General features: G+C 37.5%; 1 protein-coding gene and 1 pseudogene across 6 annotated transcripts in view; one reads left to right on the forward strand and one right to left on the reverse strand.

Annotated features, from left to right (window-relative positions):
- SLC4A4 (solute carrier family 4 member 4) overlaps positions 1-22,852 on the forward strand; it is a 509,200-nt gene that overhangs the window by 364,465 nt on the left and 121,883 nt on the right. For all 6 annotated transcript variants that reach the window (XM_030818970.1, XM_030818971.1, XM_030818972.1 and 3 more), the window contains 3 exons: positions 12,006-12,163; positions 19,868-19,955; positions 22,605-22,759. In XM_030818970.1, the coding sequence (XP_030674830.1) occupies positions 12,006-12,163; positions 19,868-19,955; positions 22,605-22,759 (401 nt within the window). The remainder of the gene's footprint in view (positions 1-12,005; positions 12,164-19,867; positions 19,956-22,604; positions 22,760-22,852) is intronic.
- On the reverse strand, positions 5,880-9,353 carry LOC101176100 (annotated as a pseudogene).

Here is a 22,852-nt window from a genome sequence, read left to right on the forward strand (position 1 = left end):
ATGGAAGGTCGTGGAATTGGGTGACGTTGAATGATTTTGAGCTTACCACATGAGTTGTTTGAAAAATAAGAGCTGAAAATACTCAAAGACAATGGAAGGGTGAGAGACAGGAGAAAATTAGCAGGAAGAAGAGAAAATAAGCTAAGAAGAAGAAATGAAGAGAGGAAAGAACAATAAGAATGGCAGAAATCAGATCTTTGCCTAGGAAAACAGGTGAATGTTAGCATGTGGACATGAGGCAGGGTAAATAGAAAACAGGTATAGATTTGAAGATTAAAATCATTCTCATGGAGGGGAAAAGATAATGTATAGAATGAGATAGCAATGGGTCTAAGCTTTGCAAAAAGAATGAGAAACTTTACTCAAGTTTAGATGATGTTATAATATCATTTATAGCAAGGACATTGAAGAGCCTACAGGATAACATTCTAGTAAATTAGATTTAAAGGACAAATTGTGAGTATTCCTGGTTACAAATAACACTTTATTATTGATGCAATTATTTTAACACATGCAGAAAAATGGCAGAGGAAAGGAGGTAGAGTTTAAATATCTGCCCGGTGACTGAGGAATACTATAATATCCTGGACCTACAGGTGATGCTGCAGGTCTGAGAGCAATGCTCAGGGAGCTAGGAGGACATAATATTAATGATATGATTATCCCACCCATATAGAAAACCTAAAATATGTAAACTGCTTTCACAGAAGGCAGAAGAATCCAAGACCTGAGTGGAGTGTAAAAGATTGAACTTTAAAAATAGCTATGTGTGATGCATATTACTTGCATATGAATAACTTTTCCATCATCACATAGAGCTGTCATCTCAGGTTAAGCGACCTCTTACACTAAAACTGTGATAGCTGGGTTGTTGTTAGAAAACCACTCAGAAAATAAGAAAGGTTAAAAAAAATTGTAAGATAAAACATTTATAGCAGAAGGCAAAATATATACTTCTGAGTAACTATAGCATGACTATACTCTGGAAGAAAGAACACAGGCTAGTGTAAAAGGAACCTGGAATGTAACATCTGGATTCACAGAGCTGATGTTAATAGCCTGGTAAAGACAAAAAGGTCACAAAATCAGTGAACTAGTCAAAGTATTTTTGAATAATTGTAGTACCACAAGGCAGCCATTTAAAATTCACTCCTCTGAAGCCTAGGTTGGCTAAAGGTATTTTTGTTTTTCACTCTGTGTGTTCTTGTAGTTGACCCTGCATAAAATCCAGGCTGGTTATTTTTTGAAGAAACAACTTACAATCGGTAAGAAAGGAATGTTCAGCTTTACCTTAGGAATTCAATCCAAATGCATTCATTGAGCGCTATCAACCTGATATGAAAGCCATATATTCTATTCTTGTTTTATCTTTTATTGTTCTTTATATTTTCTGGTCCTATTTACCTTTTTATTTAATCTTTACTTTTTTTAGTACTTTATTATTGTTCACAGTTTATTTTATAAGCCTAGAATTGGTTTTCATACTTTAGCCATTACTTTTCCTTTATCAGATATTATTGTACTTGGAAAAGATAATGTGTGAATCAGTGTTTGATGAGCCAAAATTATGGGAGAGATTTTTAAACTTTGACTTAGAGATGAACCTTTTTTGAACTCTGTTATTAGGTGTGATTGGTGTGTCTCGTGACCTCCTATTGCACAGTGTACTTTTTATATGGTATTTATGTTTCTTTTTTCATTGCAGCATTACAGGGTGTCTGTTTTCTACAGTGCCTTCTTATTACTAGGCTTTGAACATTGTAGGCACCCATAAAGTCTGAGGACAATTAAGTACATTTGAGAGTGGGATTAGATGGAAGATGAGAAAATTTCTGTCCAAAGCAGGATTTTCTAATCTGATTCTGTATCATAATGTGCTTTATTTATTTCCCAGTGGGAGATAAAGCATTCCTAGGTATACTAAAGTTTCCAAAAAAAAATCTGTAGTACAGACAGTTGTTTAATTTCATTTAACCTGCTGTTCCTCCCATTTATCTGACAAATATACTTTTGTATCTGGGCTCTGCAGTAGACAGAAATGCACCTCAAATTAATTGAAGCCCAAAAGGGGATTTAGTGGCTTATGAAACTGGAAGAATTCTTGGTGAGTTCACAGAACAGACAAGCTGCAGGCAGGATGTCACTGACTAAGACTGGGGACTCAACAGTCTTTCTCTTCATCCATTTTCCTCTTTTGATTCTGCTGGTTTCATTTTGGGTGCTGACCTCACTCTTTCCTGGTATGGACAGTCCTGTGCCCTTTCAACACGATGGGGAACAACCTCAGCTGAAAGGGAACATGTTGATTTCTACACTTCTAAATATTGATTTTTCCAAAAGGTTTCGTCCCTGTGATTGGCCTCCATGCTGTAGACCAATCACTCTTGTCAGGGGAGGAGTTTACTAAGATTGGCTATATCTAGGTCTTTTGTCCACATATGTGCCCTGGGTAGGATGTGTAGAACCCACTTATTTAAGAAGAGAGTTAGGAAGGCTTGTTGGGAAGAGCAGAAATAATAACTGTCATTCATGATTCAACAAATATTTATTGAACCTTTTTCCTCAGCTCCTCAAGCACTTTTCTAGGCACTAGGGACATAACACTGAACAAAATAAATGAATATTCCCACCTCCAGGGAGCTTCCATTGCAGTGTCATAAAAAGGCAACATTCTAATAAAACTGAATGAAAATGATAAGGAAAACAGTATGTTTGACTACAGTAAGTACAAGGCAGATAAAATAAAGCAGAAGAGTAAGAAGTATCTGTGGGGAGAAGGGAGTTGAAATTTTAGTGTGTCCAGGGAAAGCCTCTCTGATGAGAAGGTAACTTAATTAAATATTGGAAGGAAGTGAAGGAGGGAGCCCTGCATACATCCCATTCAGAGGACACAGCCGATGTGAAGGACCTGGGGCAAGTGTGCCTGGTGTGTCTGAAGGAGGACATAGAGGGTAGAATGTGGGCATGGAGAAGACCATGGAGGACACGGAGGGTAGAGTGTGGGCAGTTGGTTCCAGATTTAACCTTTAAAATCCTAACATTTGTGGGCATTTTATGGTCTTCTGGTCTGATTTCTAGTGCTACAGAGTCCATTCCTTCATAATATTTATTACAGCTGAATTATGTGCAGAGCAGCTGTTCAGGCACCACACATTTTTATTTTAGAATAGCTATTGGTTTCTCTTAGCTATTGCCTTAAAATATATACTCCTAATTTTTGAGTATGGGTATAGTGATTGCAGTACTGGTAAAATGACTTATGGAAGAATATAATCAACTGTGAGATAATCTGCATGTGTTGTGAGTCAGGTAGTTGCTGTGACAAATCCAGTCAGTAGGTTCCAGATTGAACTTAAAATCCTCATTTTTGGGTATTTTATGGTCTTTTGGTCTGATTTTAGTGCTACAGAGTCCATTCCTTCATAATATTTATTACAGCTGAATGATATGCAAAGCAACTGTTTGGTACAGTGGAGAATAAACTGCTCTTAGCTTGTGAAACTTGGGGAAAAGACACTTTGGCAAAATTGTGATTCAGAAATGAGCACTTAAGAAGTTCCCAAGGAATTGGGCTGAGATAGTAGAAAGTCTTGTGCTGAGCTCTAAAGGCTGTTTATAAAAGGCAGACGTGAGGAAAAGGCAATTTTTGATAAGAAGTGTAGGAGTGTAAGTATATAAAACAGAAGAAGATTATGGTCAGGTCACCTGCCTAACTTGAGCAAGGAGTCTGCTGGAGAAAATGGGAAGTAAAATCAGATTATTAGGGAGCTTTGTGTTCTGTGTTAATAACGGGAACTCTCTCTGGAGAGAGTTTGAGGAAGATTATTCTAGAAATGTTGTGTCAGTTTGGGCCACTTGGCCATATTCCACACTCTGCTCTGTGTTATAAGGGACAATTTATAATTGCAACTTCCTTAGGTAATAATAACAGTCTTGGCAACTTGATGTTTTTTTAGGCCCTTCCCATGGCTATTCTTTTCATATCTGTAAGATGTAAATTTTTTTTTAAATATTAGTATTTCTTGAAGGATTAATGGGAGAAACTTTGGAAAATTCCCTACTGCTTAGAAGTGATTTTGTTTGTAACATGTAAGATATATATACCTTCTCTTTGCTTTTTTTTTCTTTTTCTTTTCTTGGTTTCCACTAAATTCTTAGCCCTAAGTTCCTTGCTTTTTTGCCTCAGCTTTCTTCTTATATGAAGTATTAAATTAAAAAAAATCTATAAAAAGCCTACAGAGGGTGATGGAGCTTAGGGATTAGTTCGCATGCCACTTATTTTCCCTAATTAAGAACTCTGAAATGGAAGTTGAAAATGTTGGTATAACCTTTTTATTAATGGGGAAATGGGGTCATGCCTGCCACTTCCATCTCCACAACAATCCATTGTATAAAATGTTAAGTTCACTGGTACTTTTGATTTGAGGGGAGGGACATTTATATTGGATAAGTATATATCAGAAGTCTGTGTCTTTTGAATGGTCTTCCAAAATTCTTATCTACATTCTTCCATAATTGTTGAATTATTTTCCTTAAGCTGTGCTGCAGAATAACACCTATAAGCTTTCAAAGTGACTGTGTTAAGCAGCCTTCATTCTCCAAGAAAACCACTTTGTGCCTTCTTTTCTCAAAACCCCACACAACTTCCTCCTCCTAACCATTAGCTTACTAGTATTTCACTGCAAAAATAAGTCCTCAGAAACCTGCATCATCATCCCACCAAATCTCCCAATCACCCTCATTAGTCCCGTCTAGTCTGCCTTCCCTGGTTAGGATTGATAAACTCTGTGTGTTCCCATCTAAAGCTAACTTTTCTACCTGTGATGTGGATATTGTCTCTTTTCAATAGTTTAAAGATGTTTAAACTGCATCTGCATTTATCCCCTATCTCTCCTGCAGCATTAATCTGTCTCTACTAGATCATTCTCACATTCCAAAATTGCTGTAATATCTCCCATTAAAAACAAAGAAATCTGTAAATTTAAGTTTCTTGTAGATTCTGGATATTAGCCCTTTGTCAGATGGGTAGATTGCAAAAATTTTCTCCCATTCTGCAGGTTGTCTGTTCACTCTGATGATAGTTTCTTCTGCTTTGCAGAAGCTCGTTAGTTTAACTAGATCCCATTTGTCAATTTTGGCTTTTGTTGCCATTGCTTTTGGTGTTTTAGTCATGAAGTCTTTAGCTGAGAGCCAGGAGGAACTTCTCTAAGACTCAGGAATTCTACTTTTAGTTATACATATTAAACAAGCTCAAATATTGAGATCATAAGGAAAATATTATAAGGTGTTCATTGCAAAACTGCAGAGATATTTATAACTGCCAAATAGTAGGATGTATAAGTTGTGGTATATTTATACAGTGAAGTAGTATGCAGCCCTTAAAATGAATATAGTAGAGCTACTTTCATCAGTGTGGATTTCTCTCAAAAGCATAATGTTGAATTAAAAAAGCAAGGTAAAGTATGATGCATTGAGTATGATACTATTTATAAAGAGCTTAAATGCCTGAGAAACAATACTATATCATGTGTATGCCCATACACATGTATAATACATTTTACATGATAATTATAAACACTGGTTTTAGAACCCTAGGGAAAAAGTGAAGGAAATGGAGTTGGGATGTACTCAACTGTAGTTGTGGGATGTTTTTTCTTTAAAAATGAAGATTGAAACAAACATGACGTAAGGGTAAGATCTGATAAAGTTGAGTGGTTGATACACAGGAATTTGTTATTACATACTCTATTTTGCAGCTACTTTTGAAATTTTTCTTGGGTAAAAAGTATAAAACTAACATAACACAACAATTTTTAAAATAAAATGATTGCTACCAAAAAACAACAAAAAACCCTTCAGACTGGTAGCTTTAAACAACTTTAAAGCTTGAGCTCCTTCTAAATGTCCCAAAGTCTTTCAGCACTCTTTTTCAACTGGGTCTCCTCTTCAGGGGTCACCTTTATCTTTATAAGATCTGTAATACTATTCTGTCCTAGGATACAAGGAATGCTAAGGAATATTACTTCATTTATCCCGTAAAAGCTCTAAATTATGAAACTGGATGCACCCTCTTAAGATTATTCAAAGAGGAAGTCAAATTGTCTCTGTTTGCAGATGACACAATTGTATATTTAGAAAACCCCATCGTCTCAGGCCCAAATCTCCTCAAGCTGATAAGCAAATTGAGCAAAGTCTCAGGATACAAAATCAATGTGCAAAAATCACAAGCATTCCTATACACCAATAATAGACAAATAGAGAGCCAAATCATGAGTGAACTTTCATTCACAATTGCTACAAAGAGAATAAAATACCCAGGAATACAACTTACAAGGGATGTGAAGGACCTCTTCAAGGAGAACTACAAACCACTGCTCAATGAAATAAGAGGACACAAACAAATGGAAAAACATTCCATGCTCATGAGTAGGAATAATCAATATCGTGAAAATTTGGCCATACTGCCCAAAGTAATTTATAGATTCAATGCTATTCCCATCAAACTACTACTGAATTTCTTCACAGAATTGTAAAAAACTACTTTAAAGTTCACATGGAACTGCATATCCAAGACAATCCTAAGCAAAAAGAACAAAGTTGGAGGCATCACACTACCTGACTTCAAACTATACTACAAGGCTACAGTAACCAAAACAGCATGGTACTGGTACCAAAACAGATATATAGACCAATGAAACAGAACAGAGGCCTCAGAAATAACACCACACATCTACAACCATCTGATCTTTGACAAACTAGACAAAAACAAGAAATGGGGAAAGGATTCCCTATTTAATAAATGGTGCTGGGAAAACTGGGTAGCCATATGGAGAAAACTGAAACTGGATCCCTTCCTTACACCTTATATAAAAATTAACTGAAGATGGATTGAAGACTTAAATGTAAGACCTAAAACCATAAAAACCATAGAAGAAAACCTAGGCAATACCATTCAGGACATAGGCATAGGCAAAGACTTCATGACTAAAACACCAAAAGCAATGGCAACAAAAGCCAAAATTGACAAATGGGATCTAATTAAACAGAAGAGCTTCTGCACAGCAAAATAAACTGTCATCAGAGTGAACAGGCAACCTACAGAATGAGAGAAAAGTTTTGTAATCTATCTATCTGACAAAGGGCTAATATCCAGAATCTACAAAGAAGTTAAACAAATTTACAAGAAAAACAAACAAACAACCCCATCAAAAAGTGGGCAAAGGATATGAACAGACACTTTTCAAAAGAAGGCATTTATGCGGCCAACAAACATATGAAAAAAAGCTCATCATCACTGGTCATTAAAGAAATGCAAATCAAAACCACAATGAGATTCCATCTCACACCAGTTAGAATGGTGATCATTAAAAAGTCAGGAAACAACAGGTGCTGGAGAGGATGTGGAGAAATAGGAATGCTTTTACACTGTTGGTGAGAGTGTAAAATAGTTCAACCATTGTGGAAGATAGTGTGGTGATCCCTCAAAGATCTTGAACTAGATATACCATTTGACCCAGCAATCCCATTATTGGGTATATACCCAAAGCATTATAAATCATTCTGCTATAAAGACACATGCACACGTATGTTTATTGTGACACCGTTCACAATAGCAAAGACTGGGAACGAATCCAAATGCCCGTAAATGATAGACTGGATAAAGAAAATGTGGCATATATACACCATGGAATGCTATGCAGCCATAAAAAAGGATGAGTTCATGTCCTTTGCAGGGACATGGATAAAGCTGGAAACCATCATTCTCAGCAAACTAACAGAAGAACAGAAAACCAAGCACTGCATGTTCTCACTGATAAGTGGGAGTTGAATAATGAGAACACATGGACACAGGGAGGGGAACATCACACACCGGGGCCTGTCAGGTGGTCAGGGGTTATGGGAGGGATAATATTAGGAGAAATACCTAATGTAGATGACGGGTTGATGGGTGCAGCAAACCACCACAGCACGTGTATACCTATGTAACAAACCTGCATGTTCTGCACTTGTACCCCAGAACTTCAAGTATAAAAAATACTTTTGCACTAACCTAATATAAAAACATGACTAGATTAATCAGCTCATACAATGTGAATTATTGACCAGTATGAAACAGAGACCAAAGTCAGTGCTGGCTACTACTTAGGGGATGCAAAGATAATTCCTCTGATGGATTTCTAGATTCATTTAATTGCTTAGGGATAATTAATTCTCAACAAATATTCATTTGAAATAAATTCTGACACGTTGTCCATAATCCTTCCAGAATTCAGTAATAAATCAAATGCATCTTTTTTTTTCTCCTTGTAACTTCCCATTGACAATGTCATGTCATTAAAACCCAGGCTATGTGTGGCTGCTCTTTCCCACTGCAGTGAAAGACATTTCAATGGGAAATGGGTTTGCCTATTAAACAATGTTTGTTGTTGTTTTCTGTTAAAAAAAAGATTCTTCAAAATACTTTCTGTTAAATCAGCTACAGATAGGCCAATGGCCCAATTAGTACAACCTTTCATTTTAACTATCTCATAGCCACAGGTAATCACTTCTTTGTGGACTTTTCCCCACTGTTCAGGATCTTTATCAATTCCTATATCTGAGTTCAGATCCGCCAGAGGGACGCCAGCAATATTGACTCCACTTTACACAAGAATACTTCAGTCCCTATGCTGTCCAAGAATCCACCTATGACAGCTTTCAGAGTGGATATCAAGCCTTTTCCCAGTGAAGAAACGGAAACGGGGAGTGTCCAGATTACAGCCACTTCCAATAACACGGTTTTGGGGAAATACACTCAATTTCCAGGATACATAAGTTACAATATCCACTAAATTAGAAACTACTATCAGTTTGTGGTGGGGATTGCATTGGGTAATACTGGAAATAATTAATTTAAAAATGATCACATTTCTCTGGACTATATCAAGGCGTGTTTCTCCTTTTGCCGGAACACCTGCTGTAATAATGACTAAGTTGGACTTTGCAGTGACACTGTAGTCTTTGCTGGAAACAATGTTTGGCATTTTTATGGAAGGGCTGCCATGTTGAAGATTCGTTGTCTCACCCTTCAATTTGCCTTCGTCAACATCCACAAAGGCAAGTTTATTACCCAAACCTTTTAATAAGATGCTGAGAGCACAGGCCATGCCAACTGATCCAGTTCCTATAATGGAGATCTTATTGGGATGAGCGGCCCCCTCCAAAGTGAAATTCTTGGCAAGTTCACGCTAGACAGTCACCATCTTGGAAATGGGAGTGAAGGCCCAGCTGCCCCTGAGTGGGATGTGTGTGGCCTCGTGGGGGCACTGAGCCAGCCCCTAACAAAGGAAATGAGCTCCTGCAGCACCTATTCTCTTGCTGGTGGGCAGGACCCCCGCAGCTCAGCTCATGGTTGGTAGCTCACGCAAGAGGCAGATGGAGGAAAGCAGCGGCAGAAATCTCCTTGAGGTGCGGAAGAAACCGTGGCGGTTTGAAGGCCCCCTCGCCCTCTGCTACTGCGGCTGCGCAAGGCCACTCCCAGCTCGTGCAGGGCTCACAGACACCTGGCCCCTTAATATGTTATTTTTGGTTTTACAAATATGTGGTATTTTTTACACCATTAAGACAGTTCCGAAAAAATGGACTGTGATCATTAAGGCTAAAAGTAACTTTAGCTTTGCCTTTCAAAGTGCCATATTTTGTTGCTTAGAGAAGCGCTGCACCTTTGAAATTATTTTTGTCATGGTGCTCAAACACGCTGAAACTAAGTACGATAGATGCAAAGAGAAAGAGATGAGAGTTCCAATCTCCACTCCACACTTGGACTTTGAAGAGGTTTGACTATGTGAGCTTCTTTTAAAAAGTCAATATTACAATATGATAATAAGACTTGTCCTAACTACTTTACAAGGTTCCTGTGAGAAAGTCAGGGTGAAAAGTCTAGGGAGCTTTAAAAAGAGTATTGTAACTATTTGACAAACTATGTCATTGAGTCAGTGACAAAACCAAGTCTTCTGATTGTTCCTTCTTCATGAAAATGATGCATTAAAAATTAAAGAAATAAAAGCTTAGAAGTCCTCAATTATCTGCTTTTTTGAAGATAAGATAGTCATGGATAAATGGAATCATTCAATTACTAGTAATGTTTAGATAATCTCAAATCCTTCTACTAGAACTGTAATAACATTTATTCAAAATCAAATATCTGCCTCTTTCCCCAATCACCATCTCCTTTATAATTAAAAAGTGAGGACTATGAAAAGCAAAAAGACTTAACCCATGAATTAAAATGATATTTCTCTAATATACTGAAATTTTGCCTTACGAGTGGTTTAACTACATTTTCTTTAAGTTGGCAAGTCTTAATATGTGTTTACCTATTTATATTATCCCAAATAAGAAATTTGATGGAATCCTTTCACTTCTCAACCAGTTGTTTAATATTTGGTATCAAGATGCATTCTATTTGTAAATACAATAGTTCTATCTTAAAAAAAAAGAAATCTATTTTATTTCCTTCTCCCCTAGCTTCCCCAAATCTCAGCTTTTTTCGGTAGCAACATTTCTCAAAACAATTATCTTTTCTCTCTGGCGTCCACTGTAACAGCTGTTGTCAAGATCCCCGGCCGGGCGCCGTGGCTCACGCCTGTAATCCCAGCACTTTGGGAGGCTGAGGCGGGTGGATCCCGAGGTCAGGAGTTAGAGACCAGCCTGGCCAATATGGTGAAACTCTCTCTCTACTAAAAATACAAAAAAATTAACCAGGCATGGTGGCATGCGCCTGTAGTCCCAGCTACTCGGGAGGCTGAGGCAGAAGAATCACTTGAACCCTGGAGGCAGAGGTTGCAGTGAGCCGAGATCGCGCCACTGAACCACTGCACTTCAACCTGGGCGACACAGCAAGACTCCGTCTCAAAAAACAAAAAAAAAAAATCCCCAGCAGCTCCATCTTGCCAAATTCATTCGTCCATTCTTAGCTCCCATCTTACCTGAACCTTCAGCAGCCTGTGATTTAACTGATTCACTCCTTTATTGAGCTGTTTCTTCACCTGGCTACTGGTGAAGTCTTGGTTTTCCTCCCCTTTTTCAGTGTTCTCTGCCTATATCTTCTCCTATTCCTATAAAAGTTAGGGTAGCCCAGGACTTATCTCTTACCCCTCTGCGCTATCTACACTCACAGCCAGGATTGTGCCATCCTGTCTTATGGTACCAAATAATGTTTACATGGTGATGTCTCTCAAATTTACGTCTTCCTGCTCCGTCTTTCTACTTGGGCTTTTGGTAAGTAATTCCTGCCTAAAACTTCCAAAACTCCTTATTGTAGCCTATTGGGTCCTACAATCTGGTTCACCCCTTACCTATGCAAGTTCTTTGCCTGCTGTTTTCTCTCCTTTGTTCCTTCAGCTTCTACCACATTTGGATTCTTACTTATCCTGTAACTGCCAAGCAGCTTCTTCTCACAAAGTCTTTGCATTTCCCATTCTTTTGGCCCAGAATGTTCTTTCCTCCAATTTTTGCATAGCTTGTATCTTAACTCCAGTGTCGAATGTATTTCTTCAGAGGCCTTCCCCTATCACCCTGTCTAAAATGGTACCTTTTTTACTTGTTTTATTTTTTTTTCTTAGTACTTATCAGCACTTTATATTTTATTTTTCCCCTGTGGTAATATGAATCTAAGGAGGGCATGTAATTAATCTATCCACCCCCGTTTCCCTAAGGCTTATAGCATTGCCTGGCTCATCGTAGATTTTCAACAACCTTTCATTGAGTGAATGAATATATAAATGAATGGAGTTGTATGATAGATTGTTTTATACATAAACCACGTGATTATTCCCACAATATTTTTGAATCCAAGGTACAGATAAATGTTTAATATAATGTTTAAACATAATATAAAAGTGGCTAGCTAGAACATGTTGCATGTAAATTTGTAAAAAGGAATTTCCTGTGAGTAATACATGGGAAGGCTCTTTTTGTTCCCTTCTCTGGAACTAAATTATGTTTCCTTGGTTCTTCTCATGCAGCTGAAGAATAAGTTCATGAAAAAGTTGCCACGTGATGCAGAAGCTTCCAACGTGCTTGTTGGGGAGGTTGACTTTTTGGATACTCCTTTCATTGCCTTTGTTAGGCTACAGCAGGCTGTCATGCTGGGTGCCCTGACTGAAGTTCCTGTGCCCACAAGGTAAGCTGCTCTCCTACCTGGGGTCTACAATGTGCTAATAGGGTTATCTCCTCCCACTCAGGCTGGAGAATCAATAGAATGAGGAAATATTTAGTGCAAACATATTGGAGAGGTTTAACTTGAAATAATGACTGTTTGACTTTTATAGTATCAAATTTCTTGGCACTTATATAGTGATAGTAATAGCAATTATAATAGTTTATTGGGCAGTGTACTAGGTTCTTCTTTTGGATTATTCTACTTAATCCTTACGATAATATTTTAAGGGACAAACTATAGTTATCTTGTTTTTACAGATGAAAAATAGTCTAAGAGTTTAAGTAATTTGTCCAAGGTCATACAGTTAGTAAATGGTTCAGAGGTCATAGTTACTTTCATTTACTCTTGTTTTATCAGAAAATTGGTAGTAGGTTTATACACACACCTATATATATATATTAAAATCATCAAGCTGTATACTTAAATTTGCATACTTCACTATTAAATGTTGTGTCGCAAATTTTTATTTTAAAGTGAAGTATATTAATGTTATTATAATCACGTACTCATTTCACCATAGTACCTGAGAAGTCATCCTCTTCATCCGCCTCTGAAACTGAGCTCCACAGAGTTAGGAAGCTTGACCTGGGAGTGTAATTAGTTGACTAGAAGTTAATGTTTCACTTAAATTTGTGCTGCAGACAGTTTAAAGAAAACCTGTAGTCTTCAGGTTGACAGAAAATTATCATATGAATAGGACTTTTTTGCGGGATTGGGGGAGTTGTTTTCTGTGTGTTCCAGGGCAAGGACAGGTGAATTTCCTTTAGGTTTCCTCATGTGAGCAGGAAGGGCTATGAATCCTCCTCAGTGATAGATGGATCCTCCTCAGCTCAGATGGTCTGAGCATGATTAACCAACAGTGTAAAGAGGCTCAAGATTTCTTTAGAGCCTGGTTAGGAGGAAAATTAAGTGAAAATTTCCTCTAGGCTTCTCAATTCATAGATTACAGGCCATTCTTCCTCATCATACAGGTATTTTTTTAACCCATTTTTATATTTCATAGACACTTAAAATAGGAATGATACATAGGGCTGTTATTGGACAAATAGCAGTGGAAAAGAGATCATCATAGCTTATTCACTTAATAGGATTATGATGATTTGTGTTTTCTGTAACATAGCTTTTTGCTTGAAAACATTCCAGCAGAGCCTTTTGGTTCTATCTGTGCAGTCACCTGGCGAACAGCTGACTCAGATAATGGCTGAAGTCCAGCTCTGTGCCCCTATGGCTTTATTTATGTCTCTCTGGACTAACTTTACTAGGGGTTGAAAGAAAAAAACATGCCGAGAAGTGTTAAAGAAAATTGCTCTTGGCTTTTCATTTTTATTACCATTTTTCTTTAGAAGGTACAAATAAAATATATTTTAAAAGGCTTTTATTTAACAAAATATGCATTCATTGAGAGCAAATCATGACCATTTTTGTGTCCTGCTTATCATTTGTTTCTGTCTGGCTCACTGACTTTTTTCTTTTATAATGGATGGTAGGGCTAGTGTAGAGGTAAAACACAGCATCACTTAAATTAGCAAAAGCAGCCAGGCAATTCAAGGCAACGTAATTCAGTAATATTATATAACTATTTCAGGGCAATAATCTGAACAATATATCCTTGCATGTTAACATTTTTCCAGGAAATAGCTTCATCCATTTGCTGTCCTCTGAACTAGTGCAAGCCGTAATCACTGAGTAGAGAGTCTCATTAGCTTTTTGTGTGTAGGTAATGTGGGGCCATTTACAGTGGCTGCATCCTGTGAAATCCAATAAAGGAAATCCCACAAGGAATGTGGTAGGCATTGTGAAGGACTCCATGTACATTTCATGATGTGTTTTAATGTGCATGCTACTCTATTGTACTGAAAGGAAACCTGAAAAATCTGTGTTTGCGTGTATCTTTTTATGGTCATTTTTCTTTTTAAAGGTGGAGGAAAGTCATGCTGCCATTATTATGATTATTTCCATTTCTAATAAACAGTATTACTACCATGTACCTTCTAGGAAATATGACTCTGGTAGCTCCCATTTCTTGTGTAGAGTTCACCAGTTTCACTGTTTACTCTGTTATTTGCTTGATCTGTTTTAGCCTCCACTTACAGCTGGATGACTATCAACTGGGTGAATGTCTATCTATGTAGGGGCCCGTCTTGCCATTCAAGATGAAAGGAAACAAACCCTGTTCTTTGATCTTTGGTGACTGGATAGGATATGTTTATGATTTTCCTAGTATCTTGCAGGCACTTTGCTTGTTGTCATCTTGTGTCTATCCACAGAGGCCACTACTCTCTCTCTCTCTCTCTATATATATATATACACATATATGTATACGTATATATATATACACATATACACATATATGTATACGTATATATATATACACATATATATGTATATATATGTAATTCTTTTGGGGGGGGGTGATAGAGTCTTCTGTGTCACCCAGGCTGGAGTGCAGTGGCGTGATCTTGGCTCACTGCAACCCCTGCCTCCCTGGTTCAAGCAATTCTCCTGCCTCAACCTCCTGAGCAGCTGGGATAACAGGCGCATGCCACCACACCCAGCTAATTTTTGTATTTTTGTAGAGATGGGGTTTCACCATGTTGGCCAGGCTGGTCTCAAACTCCTGACCTCAAGTAATCCACCCGCCTTGGCCTCCCGAAGTGCTGGGATTACAGGCATGGGCCACCACGCCCAGCCTCATTCATATTTTTGAGCTATATAGGGGATGAATGTTCTTCTTATACCATTTTACAGTTGAGAGATGAAGGCAAAGGGAAGATTCAGCATCAGTGCTGGGAATAGAACTTTAAATAGATTTCTGAATCTGAGACAAGAATTTTAGGGAGAGCCTAGGGAGATTCTAGAAAGGATTGGAATAAAATGTTTTAGGCTTCTCTTATAAAGAAGAATAAAAACCCTAGTTTGTGCTTTTCTAACCTTGATTTGCACATGTAAGGCAATTGGTTATTGAGTAAGCTCCAGACCGTTAAAAATTTAGAATGTTCCCACCTCCAACACTGGGGATCAAATTTCAACATCAGATTTGTTGTGGCCAAAAATACTATATCCAAACATGACACCATGTGAGGACCTAACCCAGAAGAGGGCCCTCACCCAGAACCAACCGCACTGGCATGCGGATCTCGGACTTCCAGCCTCCAGAACTCTGAGAAATCCATGTTTGTGGTTGAAGCCCCAGGTCTGTGTGTTCTGTTGCTGCAGCCTGAGCTGACCAAGAGAGGAAGGGCCAGCCACAGCCCCAGGGGGCCCATGCTTTGGGTGGGTGTCTTGGGGAGGGGTTGCTATTCTTTCCCTGTCCCTGATAATCAACTTCAACTTGAAAACCCCTGTCATTAAAGATACCCTCCAGGGCCTGTGAATGATGCTGACTCTTCAGCCTCCTTTTGTGGGTGAGTATCCTGGGATGGGTGGAGTTCTCCTGGGCTCTGCACCCCACTAAGGATGCGGCAAAATTAAGGCTGTCAGGGCAGAAATAATTCGATAAAGTTTCATTGGAAGCCAAGTGTGAGGCTCAACTGGGGAAGACACACCAACAAAGCTGGGCATGTTCCAGAGCCTGTCGCAGGTTGGAAGGCTTATCTAGAAAGTGTAGGGGAAGCGAGAGCTCCTCCTACCAGACTTGTCCTTTTCCATTGATGGCTGCAACACAGAGGTTACGTTCATTGGCTACGGATGACAACATGCAGGCTAACATTCCATGTGCAAGACGATCAGTAAAACTTTGTGATTCAGAAAAAAAAAAAAAAAAAAAAAAAAATTTAGAATGTTTACCCTCTTAGTAGCACTAGTAGCACTGTAAGATAATATATATATGTTACAAATAATTATTTATCTAAAAGGAGTAGTTTGTGATTAATTGTCAAAGCCATTAAAAAAACTTAGAGGGATTGGGATGGAGATCCTGCTAGTTCAATTTTGTCACATCCACCGGTTTAATTGCTAGCTGCTATTAATATTTACTGCATGTAATGCAGTTGGTTATGGTGGGTTTGTGGTCCTCATGAATCCATTATGGAAGCCACAGTTTAGCCACATTTTCCAAAGCTGATAAAGATGAATAATGGGTTATTGAATTTTTTGATAGAAGGATATAAAGGATTGGTACATGCTGAGTTTATGCTAGAAATAGCTGTGATGTATCAGGAAAGAGGGGGGTGCGTATCTTTTCCAAAAACATCAAGTGGTTTAGGAAGGCTAGCTCCTTTTCTCATATTATGCTCTGTTTCTACCTATAATTATTTTGTGAATGTGAGTATAGGCCGTTGGTTCCGGACACAGATTATTTGGTTAATACTTCCTTTCGTCGTGGAGAATGCTGGAGGCATCTTCTGCAGGCGTAATTAACTATATGAAAAAGCTCAGAAAAGTAGAAAAGGGCCTCATGAAGATTATTCAGATAACTAGACTCTATTAAAAATTGTAACTGACTTATTTCTATTTATGAGTGAATAAAAAGAACTTAGTAACATAAATTATTGTTTTTTTTTTTTCCAAGCTGTCAAAGTAGGCTGTGCCCTTGCAGCCACACAAATGTGATGTTTACTCTAATTTGTTAATAAAGAAAAAAGCTTCTGGATAAAAATAACATCTGTCCATTGACAAAAAACAGCTTGGGTCATGAAAGGAGTTTTCAGTACATTATAAAAGCTGAGTTTGGCAGGATGTACTTCAATCATAAAAGTTGTAACAGCTTTCGCTTCTTTGAAGGTTAAAGGAGAGAAAACATATTTGAGGCAGAGGGATCTTCAACTTGTTGGATTGTTTTGTGTTCAGTTTTCTCAGATTTCTCATCCCATTTCAATAATGCAGTCCAGATTAGAAGCTTCTTAAGGGCGTCCATTCTTCCAGATGACATTTTTGGCTTGAGGTTATGTTTCCTGCTGCTTATGAATGCTTGGATTCTCTCTACTTATCATTTTAAGGAAGCAGATTTACTGAATTATTCCTGATTGGAGTAATGTGAAAATTTTAACTGGTATGTCCACCACATTGGTTTGGCCCTTGGTATTATTCCATTAATGAAGAAATACCTTCTTTAAAAAATAAAAATTGCATTACCCAGGAAAGAAGAATACTACTTTTATATCTGTGTTACTGAACCAATATAATTCTCATATACTGCATTTATTGCTATCGTGTAGACACCATTGATCTGCTGCTTCCTTTCATTCTTTGACTGGTTCTATTTAGCAGAGAACAAAAAGTAAATATTTTATAGAAAATGTCTGTCCTCGTCTCATAGGATGTAACTTGGAGGCTCCATTACTCTGTCAGCTATTGGAATACCCATTGTCTGCCAAAGTTTATGTTTGAGGACTATTAATGACTGAGAATGTTTTCTCACTAACTAGACAATGTTTTGACTTTGTTGCTATATAGTCAACCTGATAATTAACTCATGTGTCAGTTGATAAATACATTTCCATAATATGTATTTGTAAGCTATAATCATCATGGAGGTGCTAGGGAGAGGTAGGAAGAGATACAGAGTGTTTGGAAAAGTTTTGGATATTATGCATTACTGAGAAGTTAATATTTAGATACATGAAGATAATAAAAATGGAAGCAGAAGAAATCCATTATTTAAAACTGTACTGAGGATCCAGGTGTTAGATATTTTCTCTTGTGGCACAGCATCTGCCCCTTTTCACCTAAACCCACACGCTTATTGAATTGTAATATAACCATTTGTAGTCAGGCAAAAGAAATTGAGAAATGTGACCAGTACTTATGTTTCTTAATGGGATTAAAGCATTATTTTGCTTTAATCATTAAATATTTTTTGTGTATGTTGCACTCAAATAAGTGATCAGTCCCTTTAGAAAAATACATTTTACAGTCCTAAAGAAGCACTTTATAATACTATATGTAGTGGCATATAATTAGGGGCCAGCTTCAAAGGGACAAAAGTTCTAGTGTCAATTAAACTTCGGTGTTAAAAGAGCTGAAATTCAATTCAAATAATGACTTCCTTCATACTTGAACAGACTTTGGTGCCTGCTGATTGCTATCTACTGTGGTAACACTTGAAAGTGAGTGTGCTGCTTCATTTCAGAACTGGTTTCTAAGCAAATAAGTACTAAGTGGTTTTATGGTTATTCTGGTATAAAACCTGAGTATTCAAACTTTCAGACACCTTTTTACATTCTTAATTTCTGGGATTTTAGAATCCCTTTTGGGTTGAATTTTATGTTAAAAAAAGTAATTATACATTCAAGGGCATTTTGGAACAGACCCAAACATTTTTTAAAGTATTTGCTGTCAATCCTTTTTTATTTGAAGTGAGGTATATAAATAAGTAAGTTAAAAATAAAATTCTGCTAAGCAAAATGGCAAGCTGTTTCTGGTACCATAAAAATCTTACCTAAGATTTCTTTTCCCTGGCTAAGCATCCAGAAGTGACCCAGAGTGACCTATGGAAGACCTGTGGAAGTCATTTTTGGACTTCTGTTAAATCACAACCTTGGTATATCAGTTGGGCAGGTAGTATTAGGCAGAAATATGTGGTGAAAAGAACAAGAGGTAAGAATGCCTATGTATCTGCTCTTTGTCATTTACTAGGCACAGATCTTGGGCTCTTCCATTAACCTTCATCAGCCTCACTTTCCTCGCCATTAAATGGGAATAGGATACCTTCTTTACTGCAGAGGGTCATATGGAAATGTAAATAAAGTGATGAATGTGAAGTGATTTGGAGGCCTTACAAGCTGGGAAGGCATATGATGTTATCATTTTTATTGTCCTCATTATCTCCCCGTTAGGTGATACTTGATCAATATCAAGGTGGGATTTATCCCATGTCACCTTTTGTAGATTTTTTTGTAAATTTTTTCTTACTCATTTACTTATCAGATTCCTTCATCCCCAGTGCCAACATGCCATAGGGCAAAGGCCCTGTGTGATAAGTGAGGGATTTTTTCCAACTTGGTTAGAGGTGAACCTAAGTGGGGTTAAGTTTGTTGTTGTATGTTTCAGGACCTGTTTGCTATGGAGCAATGTTTTGTGCATTATGAAAAAAAAATGTTGGTAAATGACAAGAGGACACCCACAAAAGAATTTTGACTGTCTGTGAATGATGCTTTATTTTGAATTTCTCTCATATTTCTCTTTCCTTACTTTGGCTGTCACCATGTGGCTTGCTTGTAGAGGACTGGGTTTTTGCTGATTTCCAGTCACTTCTGAGTAGACATATTTCTTAAAAGTGTGGAGACGATCATCTGTCACTGCCCATATTGGGTAAGGAAAAGTCAGAGAAATGTGAAGATGCACTAACTCTAGTTATTGTGCTTGATGGGTTTGCTCCAAAGATTCTGAAAATCAGTAGAAATGGAGAGAGAAAAAAAGTTTAAAATAGAAAGATCGAATGACTCATATTAAGTGCTTGAAGTGCACCTTTCCTGCTCAGTGAAGAAGCTTCTCAGGTTTCTATGCTAAATTCTCATTTGCCTCCAAATAAACTGAACAATGAACTGTGTTTTGCAATAGTGCGAAAGAGTATATTCTGTACTACCAATAATATATTACCTTTGTTTTAAAGGTGAATTCTAGACCTAACCTTTTTATGAACTAAGTTAAACATTTCTCAGTTTTATGTATGTTGAGTTTGATGAAATGTGTGTTATAGCCTTTTCTTCTTTCCTTTTCCATTAGGTTCTTGTTCATTCTCTTAGGTCCTAAGGGGAAAGCCAAGTCCTACCATGAGATTGGCAGAGCCATTGCCACTCTGATGTCTGATGAGGTAGGAAATCAGGAAGATGGAGTTCTGTGAATGTCCTACTTGTGTTGTTGTCGTACTGTGAATTGGCTGTCACAATTTATTCAGTTAGAATTATGTGGTTACTAGACTTCCTTATAACATGAGATACAGTCATTTGAGACAAATGAGCTGAACCCTATATGGTTTTCAAAAAGTAAGGCATGCATTTTGGTTTTCTATGGGATTCTAAACACTGTTGGAATAAAACATTTTTCATTTCTTTTACCAAACATTTGCATTTCTTAAAACTGATATATGTCAAATATTCTTTAAAAAGTTCAAAGTCAGCTGGGCACGGTGGCTCACGCCTGTAATCCCAGCACTTTGGGAGGTCGAGGTGGGTGGCTCACCTGAGGTCAGGAGTTCGAGAGCAGCCTGGCCAACATGGTGAAAACCCGTTTCTACTAAAAATAAACAAATTAGCCAGGCATGGTGGTGCATGCCTGTAATCCCAGCTACTCAGAAGGCTGAGGCAGGAGAATCACTAGAACCTGAGATGCAGAGGTTGCAGTGAGCTGAGATCATGCCACTGCACTCCAGCCTGGGCAACAGAGCGAGATTCCATCTCAAAAAAAAAGAAAAGTTCAAGGTCATTGTATTAATTTAAACTTTATCTCTTGAAGTTTTAATATACTAATTCTGGGAATTCAAATGTCTATATACTATATTATTTCAGAAATGATGGGTTATATAAAATAATGTCTAATAAAATGGATAATGCATTTTTTCTTAGGTATCAGAAAGTACATGTTTTATGGTTTTCTTATTTTGTGGGAAGGAATGATACACATCTAAAAATGCATTAGCAACCATTATGGCAGAGTATCTATACAGGTTGGAATTATGACCCCATTTATTTTCATAACAGCCTGGATGTTGTTACATGCATTTTAGATATGATAAAACTCTGAACTATTCCCATAGGAGGAGAAATACTGTTAGAATAGAGGATCATTAGTTTCTGCTCCTGGGTCTTTCTGGCTTACTATTTCCCCAAATGTATTGCTTTTACTTCATTGCTTGATTTGTCGGTTTTTCTATGTGTTAAGTGGAGAAAGGGGTACCTTTCTCCTTAGTTATAGATGTTCCATGTGGTGATTACTCAGGTAGCTATTTTATTCTGTGACTGAAAGCTTTATGGCTATGCTGCTTTTTCCCCTCAAGGGAACATTTATTTTACTCATCTCAGTGGATTCATTTTATATTTTGCATTTTTGTAATTTAGCTCTGTTTTAAAAAATACTTTCTCCTAAGATGTATCAATTAAGAATACTTTAACAAGTGAGATTTAGAGTGGTTTAAACAATTTGGGATTTATTTGGAAGTTTGGAGGTAGGTAGTTGCTGGGGTTATTTTAACATAACGGCTTAATGATAAATCAAGAGCTAAGGCTCTTGCTAAATTTATGATCTTAAAATAGCATGTTTTTTTTTTTTCCTGTCAGTATGGTAAAACGACATTGCCTACCATCAGCTCCAGTCAACTTATCTGTATTTATTCAAAGTAGGAAGAATGGTGTGGTAATGCTAGCTGTATCTCCCTTTTTAAACAGGTATTCTAGAGCTTTCCCAGACAGCCTTTTTCTTATATCTTATTAGTTGGAATTGTTCATCTTTATCTGCATAGCTGGCTGGGAAAGTGAATCTGTGACTTTCCAGCCTCTATCATGGGAAACAGCAAGAGAAAATAAGGTTGAGAATGGCTATATCAACCCCAGATTATGTGCTGGCATTTTGTGTCATCCTCCCCTCAACCCCACAACCCCCAGACTATTAAATGTTACTTAATTGATAGCTTTAAAAAATTCTTTTCCTGGAGAAGTGGTTTAGTCGCAGTCTTTAAGAATAGGTAAGGGTATTGAACAGGGACCATCTTCTCTTCTGAAGACTTAATAATTTGACTTATGAAGTATGAAAGACTTAGGTTATATGTAAAGAAATTTCAGATCATCAGCTCTGTTAGAAAAACGGAATGATTGACAGAAAGGATTGTGTACATTTTGGAACCTCTTTCTTTGGAGATCCGTGTAAAAGATATGAAGCACTTGCTGCATTAGATGGTTTAGTTGTTGCCTTGCTAAAAGATGACAGATGATCGACTATTTAAGGCCTTTGGTTAATGTGCTGCCAATATAACCCAGATTTTTCTTTTTTAAATATCTCACATTATGTGTTTGAGAACTCAGTGTTTGGGTCTTAACTCGATCTGAACACTCAGCTTGAACTTTTCCTCCTTGAGTTATCAGCAATTTTTATCCCAGTAGTTTTTATTTCAGGGAATGACTCTTCAGTATATTTCTCCAAACCATTTTAATCTGGCTTCCATAGCAACTGTATCAGTAGTGGTACATACCAGTGGGAGCTGAAAGGCAGTGTTGTTTTATATTATTGGTAGGAAAAAAAAACACATAAAAACATAGCTGTTTCTTCAGGCCTCTGCCTCTATTCTTTGAAATCATAATCTGAATGCCTATATTTTGAGGATGCAGGCTGAATAATAGGGACTGTCAGAGCATGGCTGGATTAATATTAATAGCACAGTTGTTATGGGCTGCATTCTTCAGGCTTGATATGGTGTGAAGCATGTACAGAGTTCTCTTTTTGGATGAGCACATCTTTTATTGTTCTTTAGGTATTCCATGACATTGCTTATAAAGCAAAAGACAGGCACGACCTGATTGCTGGTATTGATGAGTTCCTAGATGAAGTCATTGTCCTTCCACCTGGGGAATGGGATCCAGCAATTAGGATAGAGCCTCCTAAGAGTCTTCCATCCTCTGACAAAAGGTAAATTGTAGGCAGTTGATAATTTTCAGTTGCTGAGATGACCCTGAGAAGGCGGTTGTGTTAAAAAAAAAAAAATTAAGTCAACCTATTGTT

This window comes from Nomascus leucogenys, chromosome 9 (assembly GCF_006542625.1).
Source record: "Nomascus leucogenys isolate Asia chromosome 9, Asia_NLE_v1, whole genome shotgun sequence".
Classification (NCBI taxonomy): domain Eukaryota; kingdom Metazoa; phylum Chordata; class Mammalia; order Primates; family Hylobatidae; genus Nomascus; species Nomascus leucogenys.